This window comes from Hemiscyllium ocellatum, chromosome 19 (genome assembly GCF_020745735.1).
Source record: "Hemiscyllium ocellatum isolate sHemOce1 chromosome 19, sHemOce1.pat.X.cur, whole genome shotgun sequence".
NCBI classification, from domain to species: Eukaryota; Metazoa; Chordata; class Chondrichthyes; order Orectolobiformes; family Hemiscylliidae; genus Hemiscyllium; species Hemiscyllium ocellatum.
In genome coordinates this window covers 58,718,809-58,737,151 of record NC_083419.1, presented here as the reverse complement: position 1 = coordinate 58,737,151, position 18,343 = coordinate 58,718,809, and the positions used below count along the sequence as shown (strand labels likewise).

At 38.7% G+C, this 18,343-nt stretch overlaps 1 protein-coding gene across 3 annotated transcripts in view; it reads left to right on the top strand.

Moving 5' to 3' along the window:
- The window catches only part of pphln1 (periphilin 1), a 154,264-nt gene extending 148,743 nt beyond the window's left edge, over positions 1 to 5,521 (top strand). For all 3 annotated transcript variants that reach the window (XM_060839965.1, XM_060839966.1, XM_060839963.1), the window contains one exon: positions 3,564 to 5,521. In XM_060839965.1, the coding sequence (XP_060695948.1) occupies positions 3,564 to 3,758 (195 nt within the window). In that variant the 3' untranslated portion in view covers positions 3,759 to 5,521. The remainder of the gene's footprint in view (positions 1 to 3,563) is intronic.
- The last annotated feature ends 12,822 nt before the right edge of the window (positions 5,522 to 18,343 follow it).

The window sequence follows — 18,343 nt, the reverse complement described above, 5'->3', positions numbered from 1 at the left end:
ATTAGTCAAACATGATTTGCCCTTCATTAAACTGTTCTGACTCTGATGGATAGTGTTCTGACTTTCCAAATGTCCTGATATCACTTCCTTGATAATTCTAACTTTCCCAATGACAGATGTTAAACTAACCGGTCTATAATTTCCCACATTTTGCCCCTCTCCCTTTTTGAAGGGTATTATATTGGCCATTTTCCAATCTTCTAGAACCTTTCCTGTGTCCAGGGAATTTTGGAATATTGTAACCATTGGATCTACTATCTCTGCTGTCACTTCCTTTAATACCAAGGATGTAGACCATCAGGCCCGTGGAACTTATCTGTCCTCAATTCTAATAGTTTGCGTAGTACCTAATTCCTAACAATGTTAATTGTTCTAAGTTCTACCTTATGTATTGTCTCTGACTTACTTGCTCCAGTAGGAGTGGTACTATTGTCCTACACCATGAAAACTGAGGAAAAGTATTGATTCAACATCTCTGCTATCTCAGTGTTCCCCACTGTTAATGGTGCAGATGTTCTCATTCTGAAGGTTTATTGTTAATGAATTGACGAACAGTATGCTTTTAGTTTAGAGTTTCTTCAAAGTAATAGTGTAGGAGTCAGCTCACATATATCTATTGGAGATTCTTCAAAGAAATTAAGAAATGATGGACAAAAGCAAACCAATAGAGTTAGATTTAGATTTTTGAAATAATGTTATACAGAAAGTTTGGAAAGCACATAATGAAATTGAATCTCATAAATTCAACCTTTGATACCCTGATGTTAGAACTTGTTGATCTCCAAGGTAGAACATATAATGAGATTTTAACTCTGAGCATATCATTCCTCAGCTTATAAAACCTTATTTTATAAGAACTTTTTATAAAGTAACCTACTATTTAGTAAAGCTGTAATACTTAATAGTGCAAATGTGTATGGCTGGCACGTAAATCAAGAGACACCATTACAGTCCTAGCATTACTCTAGATTTTTCATGCACACATTTTAGTATCATTATATTATACCTTGGATTTTAAAATAGTCCTCTGCAGGTTTTACAAAATCGGAGGCTGAAGGGTTCTATAGAAGTTTATTAAATCATGAAGAGCATGGATAAAGTGAATAGCCAAAGGTCTGTTTCACAAACTAGAGTTGTTCAGAACTAGAGGGCGTTGCTTGAAAATGAGAAGGGAAAGACTTAAGAGACCTAAGGGGCAACCTTTTCACGCAGAGGGTAGGGAGTATATGGAATGAGCTGCCAAGGGAGATACTGAAAGCTGATGCAATTACAACATTTAAAAGGCATCTGGGTGGGTGCGTAAATAGGAAAGGATTAGAGGGATCTGGACCATATGCTGGCAAATGGAGCTAGATTAGTTTAGGATATCTGCTCAGCACAGACAAGTTGGACTGAAGGGGCTGTTTCCATGCTGTAAGTCTCTATGACAATAAAATGTTAAAAAAAAATCCAATTTACAACCAAACTGCTTTAATATTGTTTAAATACAACTGACAGCTCCAGTCGCATTCAACTAAAGTAATTTAAATTTGTAGAAGAGCATATAGCTTTTTTTTAGAAATAATTGTTGAGGTGTCAATCAGTATCAGAAGAATCCTTAAATAAAATGATGTTACGCAGCAGAGTGCCAGCTACAATGACAGATCAAACTGTGTTTTGTTGTTCTAATTATATTTTAGCTGTTGATCTTAGGCCACAGAAGAAATTGTGTTAATTTAAGATTAAACATAATGGTGTGATTGACAAATAACAGTAAATAGACTATTATTTAGTACCGGAAAAAGATTATTCCAACTGGTTGATGAAACATGTACATATTGGAAGGAAAGATTTATCTACAATAATGGGAATTTTATATCATCCAGGTCCCATAAAGCAGTCATGATGCATTTTGTCCTTTGGAAACCCAAGAGTGATAACAATATGCAGGTAATTTTAGGGTGAATGCTAAAGGGAAAGTGATTTCAAAGTAAATTGTAATACTTACTGTAGCTAGTAAACAACCTAACCTTGCTTAGATTATATAACAGATGTTTTAAAGAGAGTTGAGAATGGAAACCACATTAGACTTGTTACTTTTATTAATTTAATAAACACTCAAACCACAGCAATTTGAGAATACTATTGGTTTCAAAGCCTAATTAATGCTTTCATTACACTATAAACATTTTCACATTTTTATATATATAAATCCCAATCAAATTGGAATTGCATTATGATTCTCTGTTTTAAAGTTTTAAAACAAAAATATGAAGTTATCTTTGACTGTGGCAGACAGACATAGACCACACAACAATTCTTGTATTGCTCTCGAGGGAATACTGAAATTAAGAGTACTGTTCAAAAGTGAGGAGTTTTATGAACTTTGTGCAGTATGTGTGGTCTGAAACTTTTTTTCTTATCTAGTAATTCATATGTAATATTACATGTGGAATTATAACTTGCACATATCAGTGATAAAACTGTATGTTTATTCTACTGAATGACTTTAAGTAAATTGGATCATTTATTTCAGCGTGATTTAGGGATATTTATTGGGCTAAATATCCAAGATCAATCCTTCTTTCCCTATTGCCTGGAATGAGCCTTTATCTGGGTAGCGTCTAGGTGCTTTGCGGCAGGTCCAAAAATAAGAGAACCTTTGTTACTGTATTACACTTACTGGATATATCACAGGCCTTCTCAAAATCTTAACAGAAAGTTAGACTCATGCTCAGACTCTACAATACAAAAGATTTATAGAGTCATAGAGATTAACGAGTAAAATGGATAATTGAAGAAGTAATGCAAACTATAAATTTAAAGTGGTTATATTAATAAAAATTATTCGTCCTTGGAATATGCAACATAAGTCATTTCTGCATTTCACCAGGATGTAAAATGTGCTCATCTTAATGTGCCTGAAGTAACTTTATGTAGAAATATTTGCTGATGATAATTGTATGCTGCTTGGCGATTTTGTGTTCCTCTAATGACTTCAGACTGAACTATTTTCAATTTGAATAACAGCAAAAAAGACATTCTGAAAATATTGCTTGCTTGTTTTTCAATTATATTCCCTTCAATAATGAATTTTTCATTTTTAAAAAAAAACATTTTAATATGTTCATGTAAGAAGTTTAAAGCTAACCAGTAATATCTTGGATGGCAGACATACCAAAGTCCCGTCATGATTGGATAATTTAATTATAAATTCCATCTTTCTTCAGTCTTTCAGGTACAACCAACAATAACCACTTTAGTTTCATAGACCTTATAATGCAGCAATGTAAGAGAAATGAAAAGAGATTTGAAATATGAAAGATTTCATACGCTTTTCACGAGTAAGGCCTTGAATTTTAAGGAGCATTGTAATCCGAAATGAACACTCAAATGCATCTACCTTTGGGTAAACATCTACCATATACAGTGTTTTAGCTTGACTACTACATAAAATTACATCGTTGTATGAATCTTTTTTTTGTAAAAGCTGTGACTATTCCAAAAGCTATCCAATTAAATTATTTTGAACTAAAATCAGGCTTGTTACTCTTAATTTTAAACCTTTTCACTTTGACTTACAGGTTTATAGACAAGACTGTGAGACCTTTGGCATGGTTGTTCAGATGCTCATTGACAAAGACCCGTCATTGGAAACTACAGTACAGTTCTCACTAAGAGAAAATTTGCGTGAGATAGGAGAACGTTGCATTGATGAACTGAGAAACTTCATCGCACAATATGATTCAACTCCTGGAGAGTATGCAAAGAACTTGTAATTCCACATTTTGAATCCCTGACAAACTGCATTTGTTCCCAAGCCCATTTTCTAACAATCGTAACCATTAATTAACATGTCTTTTGTTCTGAAATTAGCCACAGAAGCAAAGCAACTCTGTCTGTTATTTAAGTATATTTAAATGTATACTTCAAGTTGACATTGCAAAAATCACTTTAACATATAAGATGGGCAATAAAGTAAGTCTATATTGACCTCAACAGTACATTCTTTACATAACGATACCTATAATTGTAAGTACATTTCTGAGATCAATATAGGTTGAATTTGAAAGCACTTTTTGGTGTAAAAGAACCATGTAGAATATTTCCAACAGAAAATTTGGCAATATCCATGCTTAGCATCTACAGTAGTGTCTTGTTTTGACTGTTTGAGAGATTTTTGCCACCAGCCCAGCTAGGAAAATAAAGTTTGAGAAAATATGGTGGTTAACGTTTTTTGTACCTGGGTACTGAAAGAAAAAGAAAAATGTGACTTTGTGTCCTATGATGATTGATTGAATGACATTTGTAACTACTGTGGTTATGAGTTGGACAGAGTAACCAGTTTTGTATTGTGGAACAACAACGGAGAGACAATGTTTGGCATTAATAACTTGAACTGGAGAAGGCCAAACCAGGATTCTTATTTTTAATTATATTCACTCCTGTTAAAGAATATATGTGTATGTGCCAAGTGCAGCAAAATTACATTTGAGGAGGATGCCTTCAAATGCCAAATGATCTGTGACTCTTCCTCTCCAGGGTTGTACATGAAGGATAGACATTTGGGTGGGAAGCATGAGAGCAGTTAGCGTTCATAGGCAGACAAACTAGTCAATGCTTAGAAGGAGAGAAAAAAAAAATCCCTGATGTTAAGGCTATTAATAGGGCTGAATTCTAGAGTATTCCCTGAAGTGAACTCTTTATTTTTATACTGGAAACTATGCTATTCTTTATGATTTGTTAATTATTTTGTGTTGGCTTACTCCATTAATTAAAAAAATAGTTTATGTAATATTAGCCAGATAATACCAAATAACCTGTCTTTCAAAATGTGAACTCTGTTGTACAGAAAAACCCTCTTCTATGTTGGAAAATCCAACCTGAAAGCCAGAAGGCCAACTATAGCAATAGAAATTCCATTTTTCTGCACTTAGAATTTTCTAAGTTCATCATCAATGTTGTATATTAGATTTCTACACTGAAGAGGCTTTTATTTGTAACTAAATGTATTAGTATTTTGTATAAATGATCAGTTGTTTATAAACAGATTCTGCTTTCATTACTGAAGTGACAGTAAGATTATTGTAGGAGCATAGATCAGCCTTGATGCATGTAGTGATAAAGAAACATGAAAAGTTTTAGTGTTCAGACTTAAGTCATTGTTAAAGCCAGAACACTCTGACAGCATAATGTTTTTCTGTCTTTTATGTGCTATGGTGTATAAAACATCATAATTGTTTCAAAATGTATTCAAGAAGTTAAGTGGTTGTTGGAGTGTTCAAATCATTCTGTCAACATGGAATTTATTTTATAAACTGGTTTGGTTGCTGGAATGAAAGTCTCCATTTTGTAATCTGTAGATGTCCTTTGTAAAATAAATTTACACAGCCACTTCTTACTGTGTGGTGTCCACATCATAATACTGATATAACTTAGCACAAGGTGACTACTCAGAAGAGAAGCAGGCAGTCTTTTTCTGAGCTGAAAAATATGTTGCTGGAAAAGCGCAGCAGGTCAGGCAGCATTCTAGGAGCAGGAGAATCGACATTTCGGGCATAAGCCCTTCTTTCCTGAAGAAGGATTTATGCCCGAAACGTCGATTCTCCTGCTCCTTGGATGCTACCTGACCTGCTGCGCTTTTCCAGCAACACATTTTTCAGCTATGATCTCCAGCATCTGCAGTCCTCACATTCTCCTAGTCTTTTTCTGAGACTGAGTTGAGAACACATTCTTGAAGGAGAAGGAACTTTCCTCTTTGTGTTACTTGTTTATGATTGTTCATGTTTGATAGTTCTAAGCCATTTTCTTAACTTTTTTTGTTTGTCAATGATGGTTTGCCATAACCTTACACACTTATGGAACAGTGCAAGGAGGCAGAACTCATGGATGCCTCTACTGGAACAAGAATCAAAGCTGCACTGTTGCTTTTATTCTGAATTACTTGCGATTTAGACAACTGAACTAAACAGCCCTCTATCCTGATAGCGAAATGTAAAAATTTAACAACTTACAATTTTCTAAGTTCATCATCAATGTTACCTATTGGATTTCTATACTGAAGAGGCTTTTATTTTTCTTCCCCACACTACCGCCTGACAGCGGTAGTGCTTATCTTTCCCCTACATCCATGTCGTGTGTGTGCAGGTTTATCTCCTGGTTATATATTTTTTTCCTTTTACCCTCCACACTACCGCCTAACTGTGGTAGTGCTTATATTTTTAAAGAGGCTTTTATTTGTAATTAGAAGTATTGGTATGTTGTGATGTTTTTGTCAACAGAAATGTTGACCCAATTAGTTAACTGATCAGTTGGAGCCCCAGTAGAGGTGTCATAATTGAGCTTTCTACATCTGACCAGAGGGAAGAAAAGTCAGTTCAAGTTCCCATTTCTGTTGCATATCCAGCAATCAATATAGAAATGCGCAAGTCAGTATTAGGACAAGATCTCAGCAGTCATGATACTTCCTTTAATTAAACAGCTTCACTTTCTTGGCTGACTGATTAAGCACAGTCCCTGAGAGGGTTGCAAATACTCGTGACATCCAAATACAACAAGAATCAATATTTTCAGATGAGAATAAAATTAATGTTAACTTTATGTCAGGATACAAATATTTTATCACAAAGTAAGACATTAACACAAATATTTAATTTTGGTTGGATAATCAGATTAGCCATAAAAAAATTTCAGCTAAGTTATGTGTTTCCTATGTAAGATCATAACAGTGTGAAACCACTGAGCACTTGTATGTAAATCTAAACCAAGCACAGAAAATGCAAAACTCAGCAAGTCCTACCAGAGTCAAAACATTAGCATTGTTTCTGCAAAGATGCTGCCAGGCATGCTGAGTTTCTCCAGCATTTTGTTTGGTTCAGATTTCTAGCATCTATAGTATTTTGCTTTGTTACTTGTTAGTAAATGTTATTGTATTATTGTAGTATACTCCAGCTTTTTGAAAATGTTCAGTGACTTTTTCAGTGAATTGTACCAACTGCACAGAACTATACAAGAATACTGGGGGCTTGGCAATTTTTTTTAACAAGTACTTTATCCCTTCGTTTCATGGCATGTTCTTGCCACTTTGCCCAATGGCACTGGCAGAAAAATCACATTCCGGATCACAAAATTGAAGTACCAATTTGCCAATACTTGGACAAGCATGTTAATTTATTATGTTTCATTGTGTCATGTCAGATGGATCTATATATATACCAATAAAAGAAATTAAGCCCGATATTTGGAGTTTCAAAGTGAGATGAATATTTGTTTTATATGTGGAACAATGCTTCTGTCATTATACTGTCTCACATTCAACAGTATCCCCTCCTGTCTGGTGTTGCCATTTGTCTGTTTTGGCTTCTGGCTTCAATCCTGTAACACGGAGTTTCCTTTTCTTTGGACTCAGGAGCATCAATTTTCCTGAAGTGATGTGATAAACCGGAGACTTCGAACTGGGATTTGTCATGTCCCTGGAAGGTGTGTGTTTAGCAGGGTGTCACATAAAATGGGTTCAATGGCCAATTCATTGCCTTCCCATCTAACCCCAAGCTATCCTGTAATAACAAGAGTGGGTGCCAAAATCAACAACTCTCATCATATTTAATTAGTTAAAGATAAATTGAATTTATTAAATATTATGCTGCCAATGCCATAATATGGTTGGTGTGGGCAGCCAATGTTTGAAACATTGGGTAGCTCTTTTCATTTTGGATGCCCTTCTAAATGGTGATGCAATCCTTTTCTCCTGTTGGACTTTAACACCCAATCGTCTGCACTCCTCATGCTCTTCTGCTTGAGCTTTCCCCATTAAATGCCCACAATCTAAACTGGGTCAAGGAAACCATTGTGGCCATCACTGTGGGATTACTTCCAATTCCAGCAGCACCGTCTACCATGGTATCCTAGAGATGTCCAACTCAACCACGCCGACCAGATATTCTAAATTAATTCAGTCCCATTTGCCAGCACTTGGCCCATATCCCTCAACCTTTCCTCTTCATATACTCATGCAGATGTCTTTTAAATGTAATCCATCACTTCCACTAGCAGCTCATTCCATACACACACCACCCTTTGCATGAAAATAATAGCCCCTTAGGTCCCTTTTAAATCTTTTCCCCTCTCGCCCTAAACCTACACCCTCTTGTTCTGAATTCCCCAATCTAGGGAAAAGACATTGTCTGTTTATCCTATCCATTCCCTTCATGATTTATAAACCTCTATAAGGTCACCCCTCATCCTCTGACGCTCCAAGAAAAACAGCTGAAACCTCTCCCAATATTTCAAACCCTCCAACTCTGGCAACATTCTTGTAAATCTTTTCTGAATATTTTGATATTTCACAATATCCTTCCTATAGGAGGAAGAGCAGAATTGCACACATTCCAAAAGTGGCCTAAACAGTGTCCTGTATGGCTGCAATATGACCTCCCAACTCCTATAGTCAATACTCTGACTAATAAAGGAAAACATATTACACACTGCCTTCACTATCCTATCTACCAGCAACTCTACTTTCAAGGAACTATGAACCTGGATTCCAATGTCTCTTTGTTCAGCAACACTCTCTCGGACCTTACTATTAAGTGTATAAGTCCTGCCCTGATTTACTTTTCCAAAATGCAGCACCTCACGTTTATCTAAATTAAATTCCATCTGCCATTCCTTGGCCAATTGGCCCATCTGATCAAAATCCCGTTATACTCTGAGGTAACCTCCTTCGCGTCCACTACCCCTCCAATTTTGGTGTCGTCTGTAAACTTACTCATTCTCTTTGGAGCTGCCAGCCAGAGGCCACCCATTTCAGAGGTGACCCCTGAGAAGCAAAATACCTACTTTGCACCAATGTAGCCTAACAGCAGCATATTACAGCTGCAGGGCAGCCTCCTTATCTGTAAATATTACTTTATGCTTGGACTAACGGTCCACAGTGATATTAAATCCTACCTACAGACTTTTAGCTTGGAGTGAAATCCCATTTCAAGTGACATTTTTATCTAGTAATTACCATAGAGTACAGCATGGAAACAAGATCCTTTGGTCCAACTCGTCGACACTGACCAAACATCCTAAATTAATATAGTCCCCTTTGCCAGCATTTGGTGCATATCCCTCTAAACCATTCCTATTCACATACCCATCCAGATGCATTTTAAACCACTTCTTCTGGCTGCTCGACTTTAAAACTTTCTAAAACTTTGATTTTTGAACAAGTAGCAAGTACTCAGAATGTAGTTATTCTAGAGCACAGTCCTGAGAAAACCTCTGGTCTCATTGGTAGATTTAGCCATTAACTTAGCATTTTTTTTTGGATTTCAAATAATCTGTTTAGCTGATCAGCACCCCAAAATTCTCCTTTAAAATGTTTCATTAACCTTTCTTGCATGCGCCTATATCGTTTACAGGTGATGTTTTAGTAACTACATGGCAAAGACTTATCTAATTGTCCACACTGGTTATATGATCTCAAAGCCCAATAAGCACAAAGGACTCAGTATAATTTATACATGCCAGTCTGAAAAAGTGGTAAAACCTGACCACCACCTTATAAAAGCTGACAACCCAAGAATGACTTTGAATATAATCCTGTGATATTTGAAACTAATAGTTACATAGACTTGTAACTTAAGTTGTGTATACACCCAATATTGTTTTTCTTGTAATGGAAGATAAAATATTACTTGTAGGTGAAAGACTGAAGAAGAAAAAGCAAATGGCATAAAACCCCTCCTTATCAATAGGAAGCTTGGATCCACAGATTTGCTTCTCACATGTTGAAGTTTGATTGTAAACCAAACATTTTGGTTAATTTCAGGCATATTTATTTTCTGTATTTCTTTAAATTTTTTTTTAAAGAAGTGACATTTTAACATTCATCCACCAGGTAAAAACAATGACTGCAGATGCTGGAAACCAGATTCTGGATTAGTGATGCTGGAAGAGCACAGCAGTTCAGGCAGCATCCAAGGAGCAGCGAAATCGATGTTTCGGGCAAAAGCCCTTCATCAGGAGTAAAGGCAGAGAGCCTGAAGCGTGGAGAGATAAGCTAGAGGAGGGTGGGGGTGGGGAGAAAGTAGCGTAGAGTACAATAGGTGAGTGGGGGAGGGGATAAAGATGATAGGTCAAGGAGGAGAGGGTGGAGTGGATAGGTGGAAAAGGAGATAGACAGGTAGGACAAGTCCGGTCAAGTCATTGGGACAGTGCTGAGCTGGAAGTTTGGAACTAGACAATATCCACCGGACAATATCCCTAGCCAAAGGATTTCTTCAGTAATTTCATATATCCAGCTCCCTGCCCCAGTTATGAGATTTTAAGAACCCAGTTTAGTATCCTACAATCTCGAGACAATCCATTGTCTAGGGTCATACTGAGGGAGTGCTGCATTGTAGAAAGTGCTGTCTTTGTGAAACTGAAGTCTTGACTGTGCTATCAAGTGGATTTAAGATTATCCTTTGACATTTTGAAAACAGCAGAAAGGTTCTCCTTAGAGAATAGCCAATATTTATCTCTAAATATCAGTAAAATAAATGAGCAATGGGTTGAAATGTGCACAAATATGCAACATTGAAAAATATCTGAATCTCTAAGACAAGAAAAGGTTTCCAATTTCATCTTAAGTTTTCAATGGTGAGCTCCAAATCTTATTAATAAGGAGCAAAAAACCTTAGTTATTTTCATTTGCATCTTGTTATGAACAAATCTTACCTCATTTCTAAGCAGCTTGCAATTTTGCTGTCTTTGCCCCAAGACCACTTGGCAACAATTCCTGACTCGAAAGTTAGAGCAATGACCTGCCTTTGTGTCGTCTGCAAACTTGCTGACCCATCCTTCAATCCCCTCATCCAAGTCATTAATAAAAATTATAAACAGTAGAGGCCCAAGTACAGAGCCCTGTGGTACACCACTCACCACAGATTTCCAGGTAGAATATTTTCCTTCTACTACCACTCGCTGTCTTCTGTTGGCCAGCCAATTCTGTATCCAGCCAGCTAAGTTCCCCTGTATCCCATTCCTCCTGACCTTCTGAACGAGCCTACCATGGGGAACCTTATCAAATGCCTTGCTGAAGTCCATAAACACAATATAAACAGCTCAACCCTCATCAACGTTTCTTGTCACATCCTCAAAGAACTCAATAAGGTTTGTGAGGCATGATTTGCTCCTCACAAAGCAGTGTTGACTGCATTTAATCAAGCCATGCTCTTCCAGATGGTCATAAATCCTATCCCTCAGAATCCTTTCTAACACCTTGCAGATGACAGACATGAGACATACTGGTCTGTAATTGCTGGAGATTTCCCTATTTCCTTTCTTGAAGAGAGGAATTACATTTGCCTCTCTCCAGTCCTCAGGTACAACTCCAGTGGAGAGCGAGGATGCAAAGATCTTTGCAAGTGGCAAAGCAATTGCATTTTTCGTTTCCCAAAGCAGCCGAGGACAAATCTGGTCCGGGCCTAGCGACTTGTCAATCTTAATATTTGACAAAATTTTCAGCACATCAGCTCCCTCTACCTCTATCCATTCCATCATGCCCACCTGTTCTTCAACGGTTTCATTCACTACAAAGTTCGTTTCTTTCGTAAAGACAGAAGCAAAAAACTCATTTAGGGCTTCCCCTACCTCCTCAGACTCCACACACAAGTTCCCTATGTTTTCCCTGATCGGCCTTACTCTTTCTTTGACCATTCTCTTATTCCTCACATAAGTGTAAAATGCCTTTATGTTCTTCCCTAATCCGTTCTGCCAAGCCTTTCTCGTGCCCCCTCCTGGCTCTCCTCAGACCATTTTTGAGCTCCTTCCTCGCTTCCTCTAGAGCTGAACTTGACCCTAGCTTCCTTTACCTTATGTAAGCTACCATTTTCCTTTTGATGAGAAGCTCCACCGCTTTCATCATCCAAGGTTCCTTTATCTTACCCCTTCTTGCCTGTCTCAGAGGGACATATTTATTCATCAGTCGCAACAACTGTTCATTAAACAATCTCCACATGTCTATAGTGCCTTAACCATGGAACAATTGCTCCCAATCCATGCTTCCTAACTCATGTCTAATTGCATCATAGTTTCCTCTTCCCCAATTAAATATCCTTCCATAGCTATGTAGAATGTGAGGCAGTTGTGGTCCCTATCACCAAAATGCTCTCCCACCACAAGATCTGATACCTGCCCCAGCTTGTTTCCGAGCACCAAGTCTAGAATGGCCTCTCCCCTAGTGGGCCTGTCAACGTAAATACCCATTCCCATCAGAACGCTGAGGCAGAGTTTGATTTTAAGTGGAGCATTGGATGACTGCACACCCTTGTGAAACCACTCCCTCCAGAGTGTGCATGAGCGAATGATCATGTAGTGATTCACATGAGGTAGTCTAAAGTGGATGGCAGGCCCTGTCACGGTGGCCTTTGGCCTCATTGCTCTCCTCACTAAAATCTAACAACTTGGCCAGAGTTTTGAACTCAAGTGTAAAACGATCCCTGAAAACTACTGTTATCTGGTATGTTTATCAAAGATGAGCAATGCTTCACCAACACATTGCTACATCTTGACCTTCCAAGCTCATCACTGAATACTCTACTGATCCCATCTTTTACGAACAGAGATACTTCTTTTTGATTTCCATTCTGCCTCATCTCCAAAATGTCAGAGTCCCTGAATGTTCAGTGCCCAGCCTTTGTCATTTGCAAGTACATCTCTGTGATAGCTGTCAGATCATAGTCAATTAGTGTATTGCAACAATTCTACACTTATCAGAGAGCGGGTAGGGCCAATCAGGGATAGTGGAGGGAACTTGTGACTGGAGTCTGAAGAGTTGGGAAGGCCCTAAATGATTTTCTTGCTTCAGTGTTCACTAGAGTGAGGAATCTTGTTGATAGTGAGAACATCGTGGGCCAGGTTAATAGGCTTGAATAGATAGATATTAAGAAGGTGGATTTGTGGAACATTCTGGGAAGCAGCAAGATAGATAAGTCCCCAGGGCCAGACCAGATATATCCAAGGTTACTACAGGAAGTGAGGAATGATGCACTTCGGGAATGATCTTTGCATCCTCACTCTCCATGGGAGTAGTACTAGATGATTGGAGGGAGGTGAATGTTGTTCCTCTGTTCAAGAAAGGGAATAGGGAAATCCCTGGGAATTACAGACCAGTCAGTCTTACAACTGAGGTAAGCAAGGTGCTGGAAAGGATTTTTAGAGATAGATTTAAGACTATTTGGATAAACATTGTTTGATTAAAGATAGTCAGCATGGCTTTGTGAGGGGCAGGTCATGCCTCCCAAAGTTCTTGTTGAGTTCTTTGAGGATGTGACGAGACAGGTGATGAAAGTCAAGCAGTGAATGTGGTGTATATGGATTTCAGTAAGGCATTTGATAAGGCTCCCCCATGGTAGGCTCGTTCAGAAAGTTAGGAGGTATGGGATACAGGGGAATTGGCTGTCTGGATACAGAATTAGCTGGCTGAAAGACAGCGAGTGTAGCGGATGGAAAGTATTCAGCCTGGAGCTCAGTGATTAATGGTGTCTCATAGAGATCTGTTCTTGGGCCTTTGCTCTTTGTGACTTTCATAAATGACTTAGATGAAGGAGTGAAAGGGTGGATTAGGAAGTTTGCCATTGACACAAAGGTTGGTGATGTAGATAGTGTCAAGGGCTGTTGCGGGATACAACAAGATATTGGTAGGATGTAGAGCTGGGCTGAGAAGTAGATGGAGTTCAACCTGGACAAATGTGAAGTGATTAATTTTGAAAGGTCAAATTTGAATGCTGAATACAGGGATAAAGACAGGGATAAATACAGGCAGTGTAGAGGAACAGTGGGATCTTGGAGTCCACGTACATAGATCCCTTAAAGTTGCCACCCAAGTTGATAGGGTTGTTAAGAAAGCGTGTAGTGTTTTGGCTTTCATTAACAGGGGAATTGAGTTTAAGAGCTGCAGCTGTATAAAACCCTGGTTAGACCACACTTGGAATATTGTATCCAGTTCATTATAGGAAGGATGTAGATGCTTTAGAGAGGGTACAGAGGAGATTTACCAGGACACTGCCTGGATGGGAAGTCTTGCCTCACGAAGAGAGGTTGAGTGAGCTAGGGCTTTTCACACTGGAGAGAAGAAAGAAGATAGGTAACTTGATAGAGGTGTACGAGGTAATGAGTTGAGAAATAAGTTAAGCTCGCTGAGCTGGAAGATTTGTTTTTAAACACTTTGTCACCATACTAGGTAACATCATCCGGTGAAATGCTGGTGGTCTGTCCTGCCTCTCTATTTATAGGTCTTGGTTTGTTAAGGTGGATGACTTCATTTCCAGTTCCTTTTTTCAAGGGATGATAGCTAGGATCTAAATCGATGTGTTCTGGTTAGAATGCCATGCCTCTAAGAATTCTTGTGCATGTCTTTGTTTCACCTATCCTAAGGTATGAGGCATAAATAGATAGCCAGAGACTTTTTCCCAGGGCAGAAATGGCTGTCACGAGGGATCATAATTTTAAAGTGATTGGAGGAAGGTATAGGAGAGATGTCAGAGGTAGGTTCTTTACTTGGAGAGTGGTGGATGTGTGGAATGCACTGCCAGCAGTGGTAGTAGATTCAGAGACATTGTGAACATTGAAGCAACTGCTGAACAAGCACATGGATGGCAATAAATTGAGGGGTGTGTAGGTTAGGTTGATCTTAGATTAAGATGAATGCTTGGCACAACATGGTGGGTTGAAGGGCCTGTACTGTGCTGTACTGTTCTATGCTTTATGTTCTAACTCATCCAACTTGTTGCAAATGTTGTGTACATTCAGATTTTTAAAAATGATTTTGTCATTTTAACCAAATTTTCTTCCTCTGATTTTATTTGCTGGAATCTTCTCAAGTTTTTAAGCTCTGCCATTCAGTTCCATTCTGGTTATCATTACAAAGCTGTCCTGCAGCATTGCCTTGTTATTTCTCAATAAGTTGCTAAATATCTCCACATCAGCTTCACTATCATAAAAGCAAAGCAGCACTGAGTGCAAGAAGCCAATGTAGGATGTATTTGGCAACTATTTTCAATGGAGCTGAATTGGTTGAAGTCATCATTCATTGACTGCAAATGTAAAGATGCTAGAAATGAGACTATAGGATAGATCAATAGAAATGCAGCAGTACATATTTCTGGATACGCAGAACAGGTAGATTCAAACAGCCAGAACATTTCAATGGATGGACACGCCATCTGTGATGAATTGGAGAGTTTATAGATTGTATTAAACTTCAAGAGAAAGTATTTAACCATGTAATGATAGACGGCATAACAGAAGATTGGGCAATGTAAAAAAACACACAGCAAAGACTCACTAAAGTGTTAATAGTGAGAAAAAAATAGTTCATGAGAAAGCGAGTCAGAAATATAAAAGATTAGTAGGAGTATCTATTAATAGTTTTAAAAGAAAGGAATGAAATAAAATAAATATTGTTCCAATTGACAGTGAATCTGGAGAATTAATCATGCAAAATAAAGAGAATGACTACTTTGCACTCGTCTTCACTGATGGTCCTGTTAGATTTGAAGATGGCCAATATATCTTCATTTCAAAAGAAAAGGAGACCAAAAGTAGGAAACTACAGACTAGATAGCTTAGCATCTGTCCAAGGAGAAATGTTAGAAACTATCATTAGAGTGGGGCGACATGGTGGCTCAGTGGTTAGCACTGCTGCCTCACAGTGTCAGGGTCCCAGGTTTGATTCGAGCCTCAGGTGACTGCCTGTGTGGAGTTTGCACATTCTCCCTGTGTCTGTGTGGGTTTCCTCCCACAGTCCAAAGACATGCAGGTCAAGTGAATTGACCATGCTAAATTGCCCATAGTGTTAGGTGCATTAGTCAGAGGGAAATGGGTCTGGGTGGGATATCCTTCGGAGGGTCGGTGTGGACTTGTTAGGTCGAAGGACCTGTTTCCACACTTTAGGGAATCTAATCTAATCTACTGTAGTTATAACTGGGCAGTAAAGTCACTGAAATGGTAATCCAGAACACTAGGCTAATGTTCTAAGGGGCACGGATTTGAAACCCACTTTCGCAAATATTGAAAATTGAAGTCAATAAAATGTGGAGCAAACAGCTGGCCTAATAGCAACGATATGATTGCTGTTGATTAATGGACCCTTCCAATTCATTAATGACTTGCTAAACAATCCTGGTCTGGCCTACATGTGATTCTAGTTCAGGTGGCCCCTGAAAAAGGCAGGTCCTGATCCTGACTTCAGCTAAAAGCACATGCTGATGACTCCTCACTGCTCTCACCTAACTACTCGTTTACTCCGAGATGTTCATAGTGAGCCCATCAGCAACAATTGCAGGACAGAACCAGCCTGTGCTTAGAGGAGCAGCTCCTCGCTGTCTCCTCCCAGGGACAACCTTTCTCCCCACTGGATGGACTTTCCTGGACAGTTTCGGGGATGGATCTTCCTGCTGTATTTCGAGTGGCGGTGTGATTTCAGGAGAGTCACAACTTTCTGATTCATATTTATTCACCTTCCAAGTGCATTCTAAAGTAGATATCAAGTACAGGCTGAGTCTATCAAAATAGTTTCACTAAAATGTTTATTTTATACTGAAAACCCTCAGCAACAAAGTACAAAAGGTTGTGCAGTGTGTGCAGAAGATTGCATATGTGTGTCATTTACTTTCTTTATTTCCCCTTCACCCAAGCGTATACATCAGTAAATCTGGAAAATGAATATGAATCCTACTGACCTTAATTCGTAGTTTGAGTGTGTAATTCCACATTGATGGGATTAAACAGAGCTGTTCTGTTTTTAATGCTTGGCTTTTTGGAGAAAGGTTTTGATGTACAAGGAACATAAGCATTGCATTTACATGACCATATGTCAGACACTTATCTATGAGCAAATACAGTGCCTTTGTTTACTATGACATGCAACTAAAACCAGATGGGTTGTCAACTGGGCTTCTGTTTCATACAACAAATATCAAATTAGAGTCTGTTTTAAAACTCATTCAAGCATTGGATTTTCTTTCCAACGGCCCAGCTCTAAGTACAGAATGCATAAACTTTCATTGGTAATTTGCGGGTGCATTTCAGTAGATTTGGTATTAGTAAACTACTGTGAATTCACCATACATGCCAAAGAATATGCATTATGCCATTCATGCTAATTTTTTTCCATGAGTCGCAAAAGCAAAATATTCCAGATTCTGGAAGTCCTAAATATTCTGATCTTTTGAAAAAGATTGTTCATGGGATGTGTGTGTCATTGACTGGATCAGCATTTATTGCCCATCTCTTGAGAAGGTAGTGATGAACTGCCTTCTTGAATCATTGCAGTCCCTGTGCTGTAAGTAATCAAGGGAGAGATTTCCCTAATGACACTGAAATAACAGTAATGTATTGCCAAGTCAGGATGGTGAGCAGAGGGGTGGAGGTTTGCAGGTGATGGTGTTCCCCAGCTTTTAATGCTCTTGTCCTTCTAGATGGAAGTGATCATGGGTACGGAATGAGCTGGGGATCTGGTGGGGGATGTTTATGGTTTGTGGATACCAGTCAAACAGGCTGCTTTGTCATGGATGGTGACAAGCTTCTTGAGTACTGTTAGAGCTGTACTCAACGAAGCAAGGGAGGAGCATTCCATCACACACTTGACTTATGCCCTGCAGATGGCAGAACAGGCTCTGAGGAGTCAAGGGGTGAGTTACTTGTTGCAGGATTCCTAAATCTGGTCTGCCCTTGTGGGCACTGTCTGTGTATGGCAAGTTCAGTTGCATTTGTGGTCAATGGTAAACCCCAGGATGTTGATAGTTAGGGATTCAGTGATAGTAACACCATTGAAGATCAAAGGGCGATAGTTAGATTCTCACTTATTGGATGTAGTCATTGCCTGACACTTCTTGGTACAAATATTGTTTACTAGTTGTGAGCCCAAGTTCTGAAGAAGGGTCACTGAACGTGAAACATTAACTCTGTTTTCTCTCCACAATGCTGCCATACTTGCTGAGTTTTTCAGCACTTCCTGTTTTTGGTCGTTTCAGATCTCCAGCATCTGACGGTCTTTGTTTCATTTATTGGGATATCGTCCTGATTTTGCTGCATTTTGACAAGGACCTTCTAGTATCCAAAGAGTCACAAATGGTGCTACACAATGATCATTCCCACTTCTCACCATAAGCAGCTGAAGGTGACTGGGCCAAGGACATTACTGTGAGGATCTCCTGCAGAGATATCCTGGAGTTGAGAGGATGAACCTCCAACAACCATGACTATCTCCCTATGTGTCAGGTATGACTCCATCCAGCACTTTCCCAAAGACTCCAGTTTCCTATTGATTTCATTAAAGGTTCCTTGATGTCACGCTCAGTCAAGTATGACTTGGATGTCTACATCTGATAAC